Source organism: Zerene cesonia, chromosome 8 (genome assembly GCF_012273895.1).
Source record: "Zerene cesonia ecotype Mississippi chromosome 8, Zerene_cesonia_1.1, whole genome shotgun sequence".
Lineage (NCBI taxonomy): Eukaryota > Metazoa > Arthropoda > Insecta > Lepidoptera > Pieridae > Zerene > Zerene cesonia.
The window spans coordinates 2,772,783-2,791,385 of record NC_052109.1 but is presented as its reverse complement, the minus strand read 5'-3'; the positions used below and the strand labels follow the sequence as shown (position 1 = coordinate 2,791,385).

The 18,603-nt window shown below is 31.8% G+C and overlaps 4 protein-coding genes across 4 annotated transcripts in view; 1 reads left to right on the top strand and 3 right to left on the bottom strand.

Moving 5' to 3' along the window:
• LOC119828501 (neuroendocrine convertase 2) overlaps positions 1-8,931 on the bottom strand; it is a 46,231-nt gene extending 37,300 nt beyond the window's left edge. The window contains exon 1 of the mRNA XM_038350669.1: positions 8,761-8,931. Coding sequence (XP_038206597.1) covers positions 8,761-8,916 — 156 coding nt within the window. The 5' untranslated portion in view covers positions 8,917-8,931. The remainder of the gene's footprint in view (positions 1-8,760) is intronic.
• A 4,087-nt stretch (positions 8,932-13,018) lies between these two features.
• On the top strand, positions 13,019-13,935 carry LOC119828706. The gene is made up of 2 exons (XM_038350946.1): positions 13,019-13,276; positions 13,476-13,935. Exons 1-2 carry the CDS (start codon positions 13,104-13,106, stop codon positions 13,636-13,638), a joined length of 336 nt encoding a protein of 111 aa, XP_038206874.1. The 5' UTR covers positions 13,019-13,103; the 3' UTR covers positions 13,639-13,935.
• Positions 13,936-14,158: 223 nt separating this feature from the next.
• Positions 14,159-15,231, bottom strand: LOC119828679 (ATP-dependent Clp protease proteolytic subunit). Its single transcript, XM_038350920.1, has one exon. It carries the CDS (start codon positions 15,010-15,012, stop codon positions 14,278-14,280), a length of 735 nt encoding a protein of 244 aa, XP_038206848.1. The 5' UTR covers positions 15,013-15,231; the 3' UTR covers positions 14,159-14,277.
• Positions 15,232-16,104: 873 nt separating this feature from the next.
• On the bottom strand, positions 16,105-18,240 carry LOC119828814. The gene is made up of 3 exons (XM_038351089.1): positions 17,936-18,240; positions 16,795-17,859; positions 16,105-16,488 (listed from the first exon to the last, which is right to left on the bottom strand). Exons 1-3 carry the CDS (start codon positions 17,985-17,987, stop codon positions 16,124-16,126), a joined length of 1,482 nt encoding a protein of 493 aa, XP_038207017.1. The 5' UTR covers positions 17,988-18,240; the 3' UTR covers positions 16,105-16,123.
• Between the last annotated feature and the right edge of the window lie 363 nt (positions 18,241-18,603).

Sequence of the window (18,603 nt, the reverse complement as noted above, 5' to 3'; positions counted from 1 at the left end):
TATAACGATTTAATTTTTAGTTGATACACAATTTGGAATTATTCATTAATTAAATCTTAAATTTTTAACATGCGGAAATAATTCTGTTAGTCTCTTCATTACGCCTACAGAACTGATTTAAATGAAATCTGATACAAAAATAATTAGAACCAAGAAGGAACTTTTTGATATATCACTATAGAAAATGCGACGTCATATGCGTGTAAAACCTTGCAACTGTCTTTTTTTCCTTATGCGAGCGAAGCTACGGGAGGAAAGCTAGTATAGTAAAAATGCATTAATAAACAAACAGATTCAAAATAAGTCTCTGTTTTTAAATTTATCTTTAGTATACGCACTATCTACCCACATATTGGTTTAAATCTATATCTAAATTTACTAGAAATTTAATTAATTTATGCATAATAGTCTAAATATTGTTTGATATAAGGATAGATATTGTTTAATAGAAGAACCGGTGGTAAATGTTAAAACTGTGTAAAATGACGATTTTAAAGTGCTTCTATAAGAAGTCTAATTGAATAAATAAATGTTGCAGTTTATTTGAGTTTGAGGAAATTTTGTTTTTAGAAAATAACTTAAACTTAGATATTTAAACCATTTTTTAATCACCATCATCATCATCATTATCAGCCTTTTGATGTCCACTGCTGGACATAGGCCTCTCTCATGGCACGCCACTCAGCCCGGTCGTTGGCGTGTTTTTTTGGTTTTTTGTCGTCATTTTTTTTATACGAAATGAAAAGTAACAAACGTTTTCATTAATAATTTTACAAGGAAATTAATAAGACGATTTAATAACGTTACACATTTTGTCATAGCGGTCTGTTGATTCATATACAGGTATACTACTCAGAGATGACTTTGAAATAAATTTAAAATCTATCCAGCATTTCCTGAGATAAAGATATTCAAAAAACTTTTCAACTTTATATTATTAGCATAGATTATTAATATAATATTAATCGAGTAAATATTTTGATGATTTACCCGATTCTGATACGTGTTACTGCCTTATATATTTGAAGTGCATGCACCAATAAAAATGTAGAATGTAGATAGTTTCCGAGCAATTTATTCGTAACCACATATATTTTTAAAACCCCAATAGTAGATTGTTAGAAGGTGTTCAAATTTTCAATAACTTTTTAAAATATTCTTGGTAATTGATACCCTTTAGCGTCGGCTTAAAAGGTCACAAAAACGTAAGTATATATTGATATTCAATTTCAGTACAAATTCAGTTCAGTGTTAAAAATAATTCCGTTTCTTTTATCTTAGCCTGAAAATGTCACGCATAAATTATTTACCGCGCTAAAACATTTTTAAATTGCCTCCGTAAACTGACAGTCTCTCTTGTCACTAAAGCTAGAAGTGTACGTCGAAAGTGGATGTAATTACAAGGTAATTTCGCAAAACAAGCGGGGAAAGGTCAGCTTCGGCTAAAAATTTACATATAACAAAATGTTAACATAATTTTTGTGAGAGTAATAAATATAAATAGACCAAACAAGATTTCAAGAATTCAAGAAAAATAAATATCATTCTGAGTATATGCTCCAAGCCACCATTAATCATACACTAAAACATTTAATAGCATACCGCTTTGTTATGTCATAGCGGGCAACTGAGCTGGTGGTACGCCTGCGATCACCACCTAATAATGCCCCTACAAAAGCTGGTGGGAAAAAGGGAAACGGGCCATGCTCCCATTTCACGCCGGTTTTTTATGGGGTTTTTGGTAAACCCGTGGCGAGCTGGCCCAATTCATGTCGAAACGTGCTCGACTCCCACATTAACAATTTTAAAATCTGTGCAGTACTACCTGACATCAACACGACCAAACAAACCAATAAACTCTTCAGGTTTTTATGATGAGTGAAGCTCAGAAATAGTGAATGAATTATTCACTAGTTTTCCGCCCCTGTTTTCGCCCTCGCAGTCAAAAAATTACAGAATTATCCGTAGATCTGTAATATCTCTACATAGTAACCTTTCCCGTAGGATTCCCGTAAAGTATCCCTTGAACGTTCTCGGGTCTGTAACTATCTCTGCACTAAACGTAATCCTTATTGGTACATTAGTTTAAGCGTGAAAAAGCGACATACAGACAAGAGTTACTGTCGCATTAATGATATTACCAGGGATTATAATCGCTACTAATTATAAAATAATTATGTAACATGCATGTGTCGCGAAACTGATTCTCGTGACGAGAGCAATTTGGAACGTGATTAAATATAGAGTGTCGTTCATAATATTTTAATAATTCATATAAATACGGCAAAGGTCACACTGATTCACATCTCGCAGGTTGGTAAATATTCATGGTGTGTATACGTCACATTACGAGGGTGATAGAAGAAGGGGTTTCTTCCACCCACGATTATCGCATCCCTCTATAGCGTTTCGATGGTTTTCTAATAGATTCAAGGTGTCTAGACAGATGACTCTCAATGTTACGTAGGTTTACTGATATTCTGAAAATAACTATCTTATTTATAAACACTTAACAAACTGAAAATAGATTAAAGTAGAAGTGAATTCCTGTATCCTCTTATTGGGTATAGGGTGAATGTATCTGCTTTACACTATTTTTTTTTATTTAGCCTAAATAACCATACATTGGGTTAGTTATAAGAATAGAAAATGGCAAAGTATTAGACCTTTACTCATAATTCTACATAGTTCTACGAGAAAGCAAAAGACGCCATCTACGCTGTCTTTGGCGTAGCCTTGTAAATCATTAAGCTATTACAAGACTGACATGCATATAAAAATTTAAGTCTTAGACTTCGAATTTCATTTAATATTTAAATTTCTTATATATTCTGTGTGATCCATTTAGCAACAATATGCATTAACTAACATTTGAAAATCCAAATTAAAAAATTATGATAGATTCAACTTCTCCAAAGTATGATCAAACGGAAAACTTTAATATTACAAGAAAATCATTTCTGAAAAAAAAAACGAAGAAAGTACATGGAACGCTTGGTTCATACAATAAAGAAATCGCTACTAACATTTCCTTCAGTGAATATTTAGTATTACTTTTGCTAAGGAATATTCACTGAATTCTTACGAAAACTAACAATTTACAACATGTCCATTCACGTATTGAACAAATAAGTCTCCAAATGTATTTACAGTTAACCATTCACTTTTGAAAAGGGACCCATTTGCATAATTTTGTCGTCGACGGTGGACTCTTGCGGAATAAATATTTTCACAGGCGCAAAATATACTGTTTAACTTACAAATATATTTGTGGAAGGGTGTTTATTATTGCTACAGAGAAAACGTTTTTGTTAAAATAAGTTGAATTGTAGTTTGGGTTTATACCTCCTCTAGTAAATGATTGCATTTTATTCTAACTGGTGTACAATTAATTTGCCAAATGAAGCTTTATTGAGTCACAATAAATATTAATTATTTTCACAAAAACGCAGTGGTGGCTCAGTGGTGAGAACCTCGGACCTCAAAATCGATAAGTCGGGGTTCGAGACCGAGCGGAGCGTGCAGGAAATAAATTGATTTTTCAATTTATCTGCACATGTGGATAACATCACCACTGCTTAAAACGGTGAAAGAAAACATCGTGAGGAAACCGGCATGTCCAAGAATCAAAAGTTCGACGACATGTGACATCTGCCAACCCGCACTTGGCCAGCGTGGTGGATTATGGCCTGAACCCTCATAGGAGGCCTGTGTCCCAGCATTGGGAACGATAATGGGCTGATGATGATTTTCACTAGTAGCCTGCAAGCTATTATCTTTCAATTAACTATACCTAACTATGGCAAATATTAAATAATTAATTAAAAGTTTTATATCTTAAGAGTTTGCAGACGACTTCAGACAAGCTGTTGAAAGTTTAGCATCTGGTTGAAATGCATTTAAATTGAAGTAAAGTTTTATAAACTCGTATTAACGTTCACGATGTAAGTCATGATCATATTTAACTTTGGCATTAGCTAACTTTCCTTTTAACAACGCAATCACGTATTGTAAACACATTCATCGCAGAGTTACATAGTTTTAGTTCAGCAAATATTTTTTTACTCTTTGTGCATCAAGGATCTTTCATGTAAATGTGTATATTTCCCTTAATATTAAAGTAAAATATTATTTAAATAAAAACAAAATCAAGTAGGAAAAAAGAAAGAATAATGTTTTGATATGCAGAAAAGAATTTACGTGTTTCTAGGTTTTCACTCTCGGCTTTGGCCGCATAGGCAAGGGATACTCCCATAAAAAATGAGATCAAATATAGAAAGATATGAGATCAAAAAATGAATGTTTAATATTCAGAAATTATACTTTTTACTATCTATAGATGTTATCTATTTGTTCTTTATTTATCATGATTAAGTAATCATAATCAAATTATAGGTATAATAGGTAAGTATATAGTATATAAGATAGATTTAATTAAACATAATGCTAAACTGAGCTATTTCATATATATTGTATACAACATTTTAATCAACATTGAAAGGAAATATTGGCTTTCGATACTGCGATGACGTTAATTGAACTCTAAATTCAAGCCATTGTTAAGAAATACCTTTTTCAAATATATTACATATCATGAATAACGCAAATTAAGCTCACGAACATATTCGCCTTGAATGAGAGTCTAATTCAACCTATTTGCTCCGTTTCTTTGGAAATATTCGGAGATCATAATGCTTCTAATATAATACATTCATCTTATCATTCATGTAATCAACAGATAGACCTTAGATTAAATAATTTACTGTATTGCAAATAATTTATTTAACTTTTGGTATGTAGATAAAGGCAAAATATGGCCTACATAAAATATATAAAATATGGGATATGAGATTTCGTTAAAATTAAATAAATAACGTATTCCGAAGTCGGAGGAATGTACTAAATCTATCTGTTTTTATAAAACAGCTTCATGTCGATATTTCAAACACGAAGATGATAATCGAAGTTCGATTAATAACGCAATTTATTCGCATAGTTATTAGATAAGGCTAAGGCAGCTGCTTCAGGGATCGCAGTTTTATTTCCCAAGGTACAGTGAATATTATCCGGCCCTGACTTCTGGTAATCAGTGCAAAATAGAAAGTATAATTTTATTATAACAAAAATGGTTTTAGTTTTTCGATATCCTTAATTTGTATTAACGTGGGAGTCAAGCACTTGCTTGCACCAGCTCGCACCGAGGAAGTACCCCACCCTATAAAAGACCGGCGTGAAGTAGTAGCCATGCTACTGTGTTTTGTACGGTGAGTGGGGGAGCGGGATGTCCATTTCCTTTTCCTCACTCTTTCAAGACAAATCCTTCTTTCTAGTCGACAATCCTTTCCTTACCACTTACCACTTAAAAGTGGACAGTGCATTCGCAGAAGCAATACCTCTGTGAATGCGAATGTTCATGGTCAGATCCATGATCGCTTATTATCATGACTTTAAAAATGTTTTAATTGTATTTGCTTAAAAGTTTGTTTTTTTACAGCTCTAAAAAGATAGACTTGAGTCCTAAGTATGTAATTTTAGCTGCATACATCCATACGTTCTTATTATTTTCAAGTCATAAAATAATATTAATTACGTATATTATGTGAACATAGTACAATACGTTCATTACTTCAAACGTTTCGGAGAAAAAGGCTCTTGACCAGCAAACAGACGAACAACAAAGTGATCCTATAAGGGATCCGTTTTTCCGTTGTGTGGAACGGAACACAAAATTCTCTTAAAGAATTTAATATATCATTAATCATCTAAACATATCACTGTCTTTTCTATTATTTCAAAATGTCTCATTTATAAAGCAGTTCAATGCTATAAAACTAAAAATTAAACATCGCTTTCATAAAGAAAACATTAACATTTTATAATTTGTTATGCGATAGCGAGATATGCATAAAGCAATGATATACCACACTCATAATATTAAATAGGTTCACACAGATTTATTTATCTGTATTTTTAAGTTTTTGTAATGTACTATTGTTGTGAGGTCTGAATAAAGATGATTTTATTATTTATTTTATTATAGATTATCATTAATTCAATCGACGATTAACAATACCACAGAATATATAATATTGCAATACGAACTACATCAAAACACCCAAATTCTGGCATACGCGATTGCGCGTTAGATTTGCATTCTCATATTACATCCTCCTGAGAGAGACGGATTTAGGTCAGGATTATTTTCATCGTATACACTATACATATTACATACTATAGTGAACGCATAGCACGGTACATGATAACGGCGTAGGATAATAGTTATTGGCACTTATGGTATCGATTCTTTAATAATATATAAGGAAACCGCTCTTGGCGTCGCTTGGGTCAGTTTAGATAGGGTAGCTTTGCTTAACGTTGCTAGTAATCTTAAGTATGTTCAGAAGATTAGTGTGGGCACTTGCTGCAGGAAAAATTTGTAAAGAAAAGTTCCGTCAATGTGTAGTAAATGAAAAAAAAAATTTTTTTTCACTTTACTATTTTCTTAGTACTTATGCAAATATTTACACTCATATATAAATTAATCGCCAAACGGATTGGAAAATTAGGTTAATGTTTTCAAACGTTTTTGTTAAACCAGAAGGAAGGTTCTTAAGGAGAGAAACCGCTAGTTTCACAATAAATTTTTTTACCATTTTCGATGAATACACTAAAAGTTTGTCAAGACAACAATAACTTCTTGCTATTCATTGTACTATGATCATATTATCTACGTATATTATCGAATGACATTCGGCTTATGACTTTAATTCTTGAGTGGGAACGAGCTGTCTCACCTGATGGGAAGCATGAACATTTGTAGAGGCAGGGCCTCAACAAATGGGCTGACCGTTTTTAAGGGGTAAGGGATAATGAAGGGTTTGACGTCGGGAATGAAGGAATGGACTTTGACTGTTTTTTTGGAGTTGTTGCTCCATAACTCAGTGTGGTTTCATTCGAATGATGTGATTCTTTTTGTATCTGATAAGAAATTAATGTCATTTATAAACATCTTTGAATTTGTAATAATTCCTCCGTCCCCCCCCGAAACGTAGATAACCTTATTTTTGTAGAAAATAATTATTAGAAACAGTTGAGTCAAAGCTCGTGTAAATTATTCAAATATGAGGGCAGAACAAATCTAAACACCATTTTCAAGTAGACAAAAATAATATTTTATTCGAACAACTTTCTCGAACATCGAAATTTATAACGATAAGATTGCCAAAACTTTGAGAAACAATAATAAAGAATAATCTTTATTTAGCAATTCGCACAAGTTACAACGGAAATAATGAAATATTCAAACTGATATAGGCATCTAGAAATAGCTACTAATATCGTTAAGTGGTAGGTCACCGTGGCATTGGTAAACAGACATGCGGGTTGGTTCAACGTCCACAGGCGGCTATAATGGGATGTGCCAACTAGGGGATTGGAAAACCTGATGCTATCGGTTTAATTTAGACCATTTCTATGTTTGGAAACGTAGCCCCGAAAGCGTAATCGTCTTGCTTTTTAAAAGCACAAATAGATATCTATATATTTTTGTCATCAGTTCTCATATGTTCATTAATTTAAAGCAAAACGTACTGTTTTGATGTTTATTTAAATACCATTTTTACTTTACCTTTTTTGGTCGTTAAAGTTAATTTTTCTGGCTCCAAACTTACCTACCCTAAGTCGAGCTCTCCAGCATTCGTATTAATCTTTCATTTTAATTGGTTAAAACATGAAAGGGATGAATGAGAACATGGCTGGACTAGACATCTTGTAAATTACGGTCTGTAATCTATTTGATAGATATGAATTAATGCTCGAGTAGGCATTTAAGGCATCTACGAATGGTCCGTAATAGCCAGCTGCTACGAATTTGATGCAAATTTTAAACTTAGTTATATTAATATTTAAAGGATGTCTTCTTATCGTTACAATAATTGAACGTATAATACATATTTTTAAGAACCATAAAATAACATTTTTTGAATAGCATAATATCAGGGAAATACAAATATATAATCTGTCATCCTTTTCATTTCTTTAATTGTCTACATTATGTTTAAAAGTGGTATTAAAGCTTTTTTTTTTGTTTAACTGCTTCACCTAGTAGCCGTTTCGATTTCAACAAATCGTCTAATAGAGGTATTCACAAAATCTTATCACGTAACTAATAATTTATAATTATACTCTTATCTTAATTAAACAAATCGTGATAATTTTTTTCTAGTCTTCAAAATGTTTTTTATAAAGCATATCAATGCTATAAAATTTAATTAAAAAACATAACTTTAAAGAAAGCTATACTTTTTGGATAGGATGTGTTTAAAGGTAAATTAAAATATACTACAAATATACTATACAAATTTTAACATGTAATGGCACATACCATTTATAATATTGTGACGTATTATCCTATATGTTCTATCATCTAAATTAACTTTTTTGATCTGTACTCTCCCGCCAAAACAAACTCTTTTAATGCTTATTTTGTACTATATTTTTTTTAAAGTCGTACATTAAACTATGGAGATAAATCAAAAAAATTATTTACTGCACACGTTCTAAAAATTAAATAGAATACTTAAAGCAATTAACTGAAGCCCCGTACAAACAAAAATAAACTCTCCAGAAATATACATAAACTAGCAATTAACATAACTCTGGCTCTGACGTTCATCATTCACCGCGGTAATCGCGATGAGATCCGCAACAACAGCCCAGCTATGATTGCTATGTTTACGTACATATCACGTGCTCGCTTACCGGGCCCAAGTTGTCAAAGCCGTGATGCAGTGCGATGTCGTGGGCCTCCTCGTGGCGCAGCGATCGCTTGAAGCGGACCAGGAAAGAGTTGGTGAATACTTCGCGGGAGTACACCGTCGCTATGAGTACCGTTGCGGTGATCCATTGCAGCCACATGATCACCGTGGCCACCGGCGGCTGACTGAAGCCGGACTCCTGTTGACGTCACTAAATATCGACCCGCAAACCGCGCACGCGCCCGTCCCATCAAGCCTTCTCACAGATTATAAAGGGGCTGATAGATAAGCATTGTTTTGAATGTAACAAGTAACAACCCACATGTCTCGTGTATTGTGACCTTGTTTGCTCAGACGCCAAGATATACTTAGATATCATGTATGTGAAGAGACATTAATCGACTACCGATTATTCCTTCAAGTTTATTCAATGTTCTCTGAATTACTGAATCGTCATGGTTTATTTATGGCACGTTCATGTGGAAACAATACGTACTGTTATGTAGTTTCAAACATAAAGCCCACGCATTGAAAGTTGTTATAAGTTGCTAAATATTGAAACATTCACTCTAAAGGTAATTAATTGTGTTTCAAAAACCCTCTAAAAAAGTAAGCCCGCAATTTGTTTTGGGTATCAATTTTTAAAACAGTCTTGTCGTTAAAAATTGAGCTATAAATAAGTTACTAATTTTTTACTTTATAAAAAATTGGGATTAAATCAGGGAGGGAATTAACGTCTACTAAAAACCTACATAAAAAAATACCTATCACCATTTTATACCCATTAATTATTTCTTAAAAACTGTACCGTACATGAGCCGCACATTTGCGTGATTAGAATTAGCCATAATTTGATATTTGATCTTCTCTATGCGAATACACATTATTACACTAAATGTTTGTTTAGTTTATGTAATACGCGGTTATACGCATGCTTGTTATAAATTTCTATAGTCACGTTTTTCCAATTATAATATAATTTACTTTGTATTTATTAATTAATGTTACAAAATAACATACAAATATGTCAACAGCTTACTTAGGTAACTTTTCACATAAGTACTAGGCAAAGGAATTTCACTAAACTTTAACATTTATTTATTTAAATAAGTGAGTTGCCTACTTTTGCAGGGCTTTTATATATACATAGTGCATAAAAGTACTTTATAGATTTCTTGATTAGAACTGTTGTTACAAAAAAGTAATATCACAGATAACAGAATATAAACTTCGAGCCTTCATTTCTTATGACACATTTCTGCTTTAGATTTTAAACTCAGAATTACCTCTGAAGTATTTGATTAAATGTGTAGGTAGATGAACAATTCATTATAAACAACTGAAGTACGAACCGAGTCGAACGCCGGCAAAAGTAATTAAGTGTTAAAATTATTCTTGTTAAAAAGAAAGAGGGTTTATTTTTCGAATGTGTGTATGTACCTGTGTATATGTCCATTCCCTTGGGAAGGTTTTCAGGTCAAACCACTTGACGGATTTTAGCATTAGGTACTAAATAGTTAGATACTATTTTACTTTATAAATAAATAATAATCAACAAGGCGCCCCCTAAGGCGCTTTGACAAAAAACATAGTTTTGGTAGACGTTTATTAACATTTAGTTTGACAAATTTGTATATAATAAAGTTGTTATTTTATTATACATTGAAACAAGCAATTGTAAAAATATCACTTATCTGAAAAAAAGATTTTCCATTGTCATTCACACACCTTCTTATGTTGTTAAGTTAGAATAGGCAAATGAACCGGTGGATCGACAGCTGAAAGCAGAAAGCAATCATAAACTAATATGAATATCAATGTAGGCAGAGCTAGAGTCTCGATTTTGAAGTGTTACTGATTTGTTAAGAGTAAGATATTTGTGATTGACGCGGAAAAAACTGGAATAGGTATAACTTAATAATACCGGATTTCTCCTTCTCAAAATAGACATTGGAATATACGAAAAATTTATATTTATATACAATAATACTACTTCATAATAACTTAAAAATATTTATGCGATTCAAAGCAATCCAAAGGCACTAATAAATTATGAAACATAATATACTTAGGGTATATGAAAATAAAATACAAATAAGAATGATTAAATACATCAATTATGCTTTACCTAAGAGTCGAAATCCTTTGATTTCTATACAAAAATCAGAATTTTGTCACAGCAACCCGAAGGACATCCATTCAATTACTGTACAACATAACAATCTTTACGGTGCCATAACAACGGAATTAAACCTATAAAACACTTTTAATCTTCTTTTATTGCGCCATTTTGTACAGATCAAATTCGGATATGTATTCAGACGTTTTTATAAGGCTTTTAATTTTTACATATTGTGGTTTTAAACAGACATCTGGCAAAATGGAAGGAAAAGTTGTTGGTGGCGACTATGTTAGGATAAGTAACTTTCCACATGCTGTATTTTTGTTAATAGAATCTCAAGACGTTTCTTTTATATGCGGCTCTTCCGTACTCAATCAAATGGTACTGATATCAGCTGCGCATTGCTTCGAAATACTAAACAAGAAAAGCGTCGTGAAAGCGTACGGTGGACATCAGGATATACGTAAGGTTTGTTTTTTCATAATTTCAATCTGTATGCTTTTATTAATTAGACTTTTTTAAAGAATAGAAAAAAAAGATCACGAGGCAGGATTCGAAACCGAGTCATTCGTCGTTCCGTAGCAACGTTTTTGTGTATTTATTTCATTTTGAATTTTTTGTTTTATAGCATTGAAATGCTTTCAAAATTTCTTATTTATTTCATGTCAAGTACCAGTGTTGAAAATTGCGATTTTTTTTATCTAAAACATCCTGTCCCCAGTCTGTGTTGCTCAACGTTGCTTAGTTAAATCTAAAGGCGTACATATTTGAGTAATAACATTTTCTGCAGTTATTTTGCAATATACCTCCTAACCAGTATGGTTAAAGTGAATATATTGTTATATAAATGTTTGTTCAAATATTAATAAAACAAATCCATTAAATCATCTGAATGCTATAAAATTAAAAAATAACATTAATTTTAAGGTCTCGCTTGTAAGAAAAGCAAAAAGGGTTTACAGGCACAGTAAATACAATACGAGATCTATAGCCAACGACATCGCTCTGGTAAAACTGAAACACGAGTTGCCTTTGGGAAGTTTTGTCAAACGCGTCATCGTAAGGCCAAGTACCCCAAGTCAGAATGGTGTGTTAGCGGGTTGGGGTGCAATTGACGTAAGTAAAAATAAACGTGTTATATATACGTATACAAAGCTATATTATGGTCCAGTGAGAAAGTTTTCATTTTATTTTGTTTGCTTTCTTATTGCACGCCTCATAAGCGGAGCGTTGAGGTAGTGCTCTACTCTCGCTTAACGAAAATCAAGGGATTTTTTGAACTAAAAGTATCTGTAAATATTTTCTATCGCACTTGTAGAATACTATACTAGTTTTAACACTCATGACATTTTTAAATCTTATTTTGCTTTGTAAATAACTAAAAAAAATGTTTAAAAAAATTATTCTAAGCCTGTCCGTTTGTATGTATGTATGTATGTAAACCGGCGTGGTCACGATAACTCGGGAAAAACTTAACTAATCGAATTGATTTTTTTTTTAACGCTTCGGTATCATCTAAATTTATTTCCTTTCGAAGATCACGGTCTAATTCAATGTAATTTAATTTTAATTGACAAAACAAAAATCCACTTATCGAATGTACATTTCTATCTCATCAACTATTTTTCTGTTACGTTATGCAAAAAGGCTCGTTTACAATACTTGCGTGTAGTACCTTATTTTTCCATTTCTGGGTGGACAATGGCGCGAAAAATTCAAGTCTTTTTTTTATTTTAATTGTTTTCTTGTAAAAATTAAAAACCGCTATGAAGCGTGCTCTTTTGGATTTTCAAAACTTTTTTAGAATTAGGCGACCTATATGATTTGAAAGGGTATAAAACTTTATTATTTTTTTAATGAAAGAGTGTTGCCTTATTCCTTACTCATCATCATATACCCATTTTCCCACTGCAGAGACTCGGGCTTTTTATAAGGGATATTCCTTACTAAATAAATACTTAAATGCGAAAGTAGATGTTTGTTGGTCTTTCTTTCACGTACGTTACGTTTCCATTTTATGGTATGATTTTTGTGTCTGGAGATAGAACGGAAAGCTAAGGATGACTTATCACCACAGTAAAACATATTGTACCCATGAGAATTACATTTAATTAACCTGATGAGAGAAGCCGCGGGCATCAGTTAGAAAAATGGAATAAACCTAGGTAAACCTAGGACCTAGGTAATCTTAATACATTCAGTAGCGAATTAATTTCCAGCCAGAAATGAACGAATTCACTTACAAGTTAAAAGCTGTCCAACAAAAGATAAGAACTCGAGATGCCTGTTCCCGCATCGGAATGCTACACCCCGGTATGATCTGCGCAGGCAGTTTTCAACGAAACGATTCGAGACCAGCTAAGTATGAACAAATTAATATTAGAAGTAATTATTATTTGTATTAACTTCTTATGCCAGGATATATGCTTGTAAGTTTGTAGCTTTTAAATAAATAGACTACGATTCTTATTCATATCAAATTAACTTGTTTCAGTGGGAATATTCCAGTTTTACGCCAAAACTTGACAAAACATTCGACCATCTCGCTATTAGCATTTAATTTAAAGTTTAACACAAAGACAACTTTTTTTTTTCAGGGGTGATTCAGGCAGTGGCTTAGTATCAATTAATGATTATCAAATACTTGGATTAGTCTCACATGTGGTTAATGCTTATCCTGCACTTATTGTCTACACTAATGTTTCATATTATTACAAGTGGATACAAGAGAAATCTGAAAAAATATCTTGTCATACTTGACCTAGGCCTGATTTTTTTTTATTCGAAAAGTAAAAGCAAATTAAAAAATGTTTTTAGAATTTTGTATTATAAGCTAGTGTAACTAAAGTGTACATGTGAAACTACAATAAGAAAAAATAAACATCAATTCAATAAATTCGTAATCCATTATTTTTCATATGAAAAGAGGTGAATTTTGTTTTATATACAATCTGAACCTATGATATTCCTCTAATTTCCATTTGATTCCCAACCTTAATTACTTAGGACGGCGAATATTTTAGATTAGAGCATTGCACTAAAATGTATTTGTTTGAATTTAAAATCATCATTGGTGGGATGCAGGCCTACGAGGGTTCAGGCCATAATCCAAAAGAATTTAGAATAAATTATCACAAACTAAATTAAGAGTACTTTGTATGTTAAAAATTATAGTTTACATTATCTAAGTAGTATTTATAAACATTCACAATAATCTCCAGATATTAAAACCTATGAAACAATTATAAACATTACATATATTATTATCAACTTTGTTCAGTTTTTCATTACCAACTTGAATCAAAATATCAAGAAAATAAGAGAAATTAAAAATACATAAATATATTTAACACCTCAATTAACCATTATAGAATACATTATATTATCACAATATAAAGATCATTCACTAGATGTTGCAGTTGGGCTACTAGCAGATTCATTTTCCATTGCATGAGACGGTGGATGTTCCAATATATTGTCAATCAATCCAAATGTCTTAGCTTCTGATGGTGACATGAAATAGTCACGCTCCATTGAATTTTGAACCTTCTCAACTGGCAAGCCAGTGTGACGCACATACAATCCATTAATCTGAGCTTTTAACTTCAAAATCTCTTCTGCTTGAATTTGAATATCTGTGGCTTGACCTCTCACACCTCCTGATGGTTGATGGATCATTATTCTAGAGTTAGGCAAGGCATGACGCATACCTGGTGCCCCTGCTGCTAGGAGGAGTGATGCCATACTGCATGCTTGGCCAACACACCAAGTTGCAACTGGTGGAGTTATATACTGCATTGTATCATATATTCCTAAGCCAGCCGTGACATTACCTCCTGGAGAATTTATATACAAGTGCACTGGCTTCTTGCTAGACTCCGACTGTAAAAACAAAAGTTGAGCTACCACTAAAGAACTTATTTCATCATTAATAGGACCCATTAAACAAATTATTCGTTCGCGTAGAAGTCTTGAATAAATATCGTATGCTCGTTCGCCCCTTCCAGTTTGTTCAACGACTATAGGAATCATTCCCAGTCTCAATGGTTGACTGGTACTTAACATTCTTTGATGGTTACATCTTTCGCGAATACATATTGTTTTAAAAGCCTGACGTGCGTATCTTAATGCCATCGTAGACTGTTTTTCCTATTTAAAACCGTTGTTTTAATAACCTCTTTCGATTAATACGTGTAATAAATCATAACATTCACTCTTCCAATTCGAATAGTATTCGAGGTGGTGTAACAATGCTACACTAATTTTCTTAATTCTAAATTTGGTTTACAAAGTTGAATTTTGGAACTTTAAAGATTTGGACAGCTGTCAAATAGTTACTTTACAATTTGGGAAAACGTCATAGATTCAGGTTGTCAAAGTCAAACCATAGATTTTTTTTCTTTCATTATGGTAACTATTAGCTCAAACCATATTTTATAAGTCAAACTGTTTATTTATGGCAATAAGTCTGAACTATTTGTCAGTGTCAAGTTTTAAATGGTAGTACAACATAAAATATTATAAAGGTTTATTTCATTTTAAATAATCTTTGGAATCTACCTAATAAAATTAACACATTTAATTTTTAGTTTTATAGCATTGAAATGCTTTATAAATGAAAAATTTTGAAAGAATAGAAAAAATTTGATGGAAATCTTGCCTCGTGATCAAATTTTTTCTATTCTTTCAAAATTTCTCAAAATTAACACATGTTCATATGTTCGAGCTTCGAAGCTTTATTACTGACATAATATGTAAAATAATATGAACTTTTGTTAAAAGTCCTTCTATAATCTTATAGAAGATAACCTGATGTAATTTTTCTATTTAATTAAATAAAATTCCTTCAATTTTTTTTTGAGCTTTCTGAATTTAGATTCTGCATTTAGAGGTATTCCGGTTGGGTGAAGCCAGCTTAACTATGAACTCTCGCCAATCAAGTTTATTTATTTAATACTTTAATTACTTCCAAAAAAATTGTAGGATATTTTAAATTCATTAATTTTATAGGACCTTACTTTGTTGATAGCATGATTGATAGTACCATAAATAGAACCAGGACAAAAATAAAAAATCAAACTAAAATCACAAATCTTTCTATTATAATCAAACATACATAATTTAAAAAACAATTAATGGCATTTGTAATTGGATCAATACACTTATTAATGTAAATAAAATACTCCATATCACATAGAATAGTTCAGTTTAAAAATAAATACATTTATATTTTTGGAGTATAATATTATGGCAGCTTTGTTTGTGGTTGTCTTCGTCTTAACTTCATTAATGCTTCTTGTCGTTTCTTTTCTATTAGTTGTTTAACATTAGATGAATCAACTTTATTTTGATCTGATTGATTATAAGTATTAATATGATTAGTTCCAACATAATTAATTTTATTGTCTAATAATCCTTTTGTGATACTAGGAACTTTTGGTTGAAAAATACTTTTCTTCTGAATTGGCTGATTCTGTGAAGACCCTTGTGTTTTTTGTTGTTGTGATGTAGTAAATGGAAGAAGCCTTTTAGCCATTAATCTTTCCCGGGCTTGCTGATGTTTCTTTTTAATTTCATCTTGGGTACATCTTATTGGGGAATCTCCTGGAACTTTAAGTATTACATGACTATTAAATCAAGTATAACCTTAAACTACAATTTAATACAATAAAAATAGAAATATATGCCCCTCAATATATATATACTATCCTAATATTATAAAGAGGTAAGGTTATGAATTTGTGAGTTGTAAAATTGTAGGGGTAATCTGTGAATCTACTGAACCATTTTTTTTTTAATTATTCTTTGCCAATAGAAAGATACATATTTTATTTTCTTTATACTCTGAGTGGAGCTGTAGCTACAAGGAAAAAAACTAATAGTATTATAAATAAAGAAAACAGTTTAAGAAGTTACCAGTAATTTTTTCATCACTTTTGTTGAATGGCATTGAGTTGTATCTTCCAAATGCCGTTCCACTAGTTGAGGGTTTATTCAATTCTATCATTGATGGAGACTCTGGCATCGAGTTATGCCTGCCAAACAATGATCTTGAGGTTGGGCTCTCTCCATGTATAATTATATCTTCTAGTATCCAGCTTGAATCTTTTGTACTTGTCACATTTTTCTTTGTTTCTTTAAGAGGAATTTGAGAAAGCCTCTCTAATGCACTATCATTTAAATTGCCCAGCAAGCTATCAAATGAATCATTATTTAATCGTGGTGAGTCATATTTTTTATTCTTGTTGTAAGCCGCAGGAGATTCCAATTTTATATTACTTAGTATTGTGTCCATAGAATCCTGATCCATGTTAATATTTGCACTAGGTTTAAAATGATATTTATTATTTGTATTTAGTGCTTCAAGGCATGGTCGTTTTGGTGCTGAATGATCATAGTTTATAATATTTTCTTCAACAACTTGACTTGCTCTTAAAAGACATTCATTCATAGAGTCATCCGATTCCAAGCCAGGTTCGGGTTCTTGTTTTTTGAATTTGGAACTCAACACATTCTTTCTAAGGCAACGGCTACTTGTACGCAAGCCACTTTTTGGTGAGCTTTCACTATTATCACTAAATATGTCATCTTCACTACCTGATTGTGGTTTATTGACATTGTTATTAGACTTTTTTTGCTTTATTAATTCATGCAAGTTTTGATTCAGTTCTATCAAATCTTGAAATAATTCAGTTCTTTTTTGTGTTGATCTAACAGGTTTTCTTCTAGGTAAAGGTTTTTCAATTAGTTTTGGCCTTAATACTTTTCTGCTTTTACGACTCACGGGTGTTGTGTTTTTAGACCTATATGTGGGTTGTTCAGCTTTAGGTGTGTAAAAATTCCATACAACATCAGTTTCTCCTTCTGCTCCATCTTGAGTGCATAAAAATGGGACAGGACTTCCAGCATCTGAATCACATATTGAATCACTGTCCCTCGACGGAGAATCCAACCTATGTTCGGGAGTTGAACATGCTAATACTGAAATAAAAGAAAAATCATTACAAAATATAACATCAAACACCTAATATTAAGTAAATTGTTTACAAATTGGTACCTTTATTTTTATTTTTAGCAACCATTTCCTTAGATAATCTTCTTTTACTCATAGAACATGTATTGTATGCAAGAATAATGATAAATGTTTACTTTTAATAACGCTACATAACAAATACAAGAGATAACGTGTTAATAATTTTCAATAGTAAGAGTTGTAAGAGTGTCTAATAGAAACAGGCCGTTGTTCAAAAATGTTCAAAATTAAAGAAAACTTAATTCTTTTTAAAAATGAAGAAATGTTCTGTTGCACGATTTTGGTCATAAAATAAATAGGTATCTTGAATCTTGACGATTTATATGATTGCCAACGTCTATTTTCAGCTGGTATATTTTGTCAATGTCGTCGTCATAAGTTGACAAAACCACAGAGTATGTAATATACTACGAAGGGCTAGGATTCAAGTCATAGATAATAATTCATACTAGGTACTTAGATACAGCAGGGCACAGAAAGCACTAATTTGAGGTATGATAGATGAATATACACTTTTAGTACCTAATATGAAATGGTTTTTATAAGATATTTATTAGGTACCTATATAACTTAAACGAAGGAATGTCGTATAAATGGATGCAATATCGATTTATGTACATAGAATTTTAGCTGTCAAGAGAAGTGCTTTATAATATTATCCGTTGTCTATGTACGCCATTCTCTCATTCTCA

Bases quoted from the DNA above. Each gene is read 5' to 3' on its own strand.
- LOC119828679 (XM_038350920.1), bottom strand. From the start codon at position 15,012: ATGGCATTAAGATACGCACGTCAGGCTTTTAAAACAATATGTATTCGC.
- LOC119828814 (XM_038351089.1), bottom strand. From the start codon at position 17,987: ATGAGTAAAAGAAGATTATCTAAGGAAATGGTTGCTAAAAATAAAAAT. The intron at 17,860-17,935 runs GTACCAATTTGT...CTTTTATTTCAG, and splicing joins TGCTAAAAATAAAAATAAAG to TATTAGCATGTTCAACTCCC. The intron at 16,489-16,794 runs GTAACTTCTTAA...TAATACTTAAAG, and splicing joins AAGTGATGAAAAAATTACTG to TTCCAGGAGATTCCCCAATA.
- LOC119828706 (XM_038350946.1), top strand. From the start codon at position 13,104: ATGAACGAATTCACTTACAAGTTAAAAGCTGTCCAACAAAAGATAAGA. The intron at 13,277-13,475 runs GTATTAACTTCT...TTTTTTTTTCAG, and splicing joins ATTAGAAGTAATTATTATTT to GGGTGATTCAGGCAGTGGCT.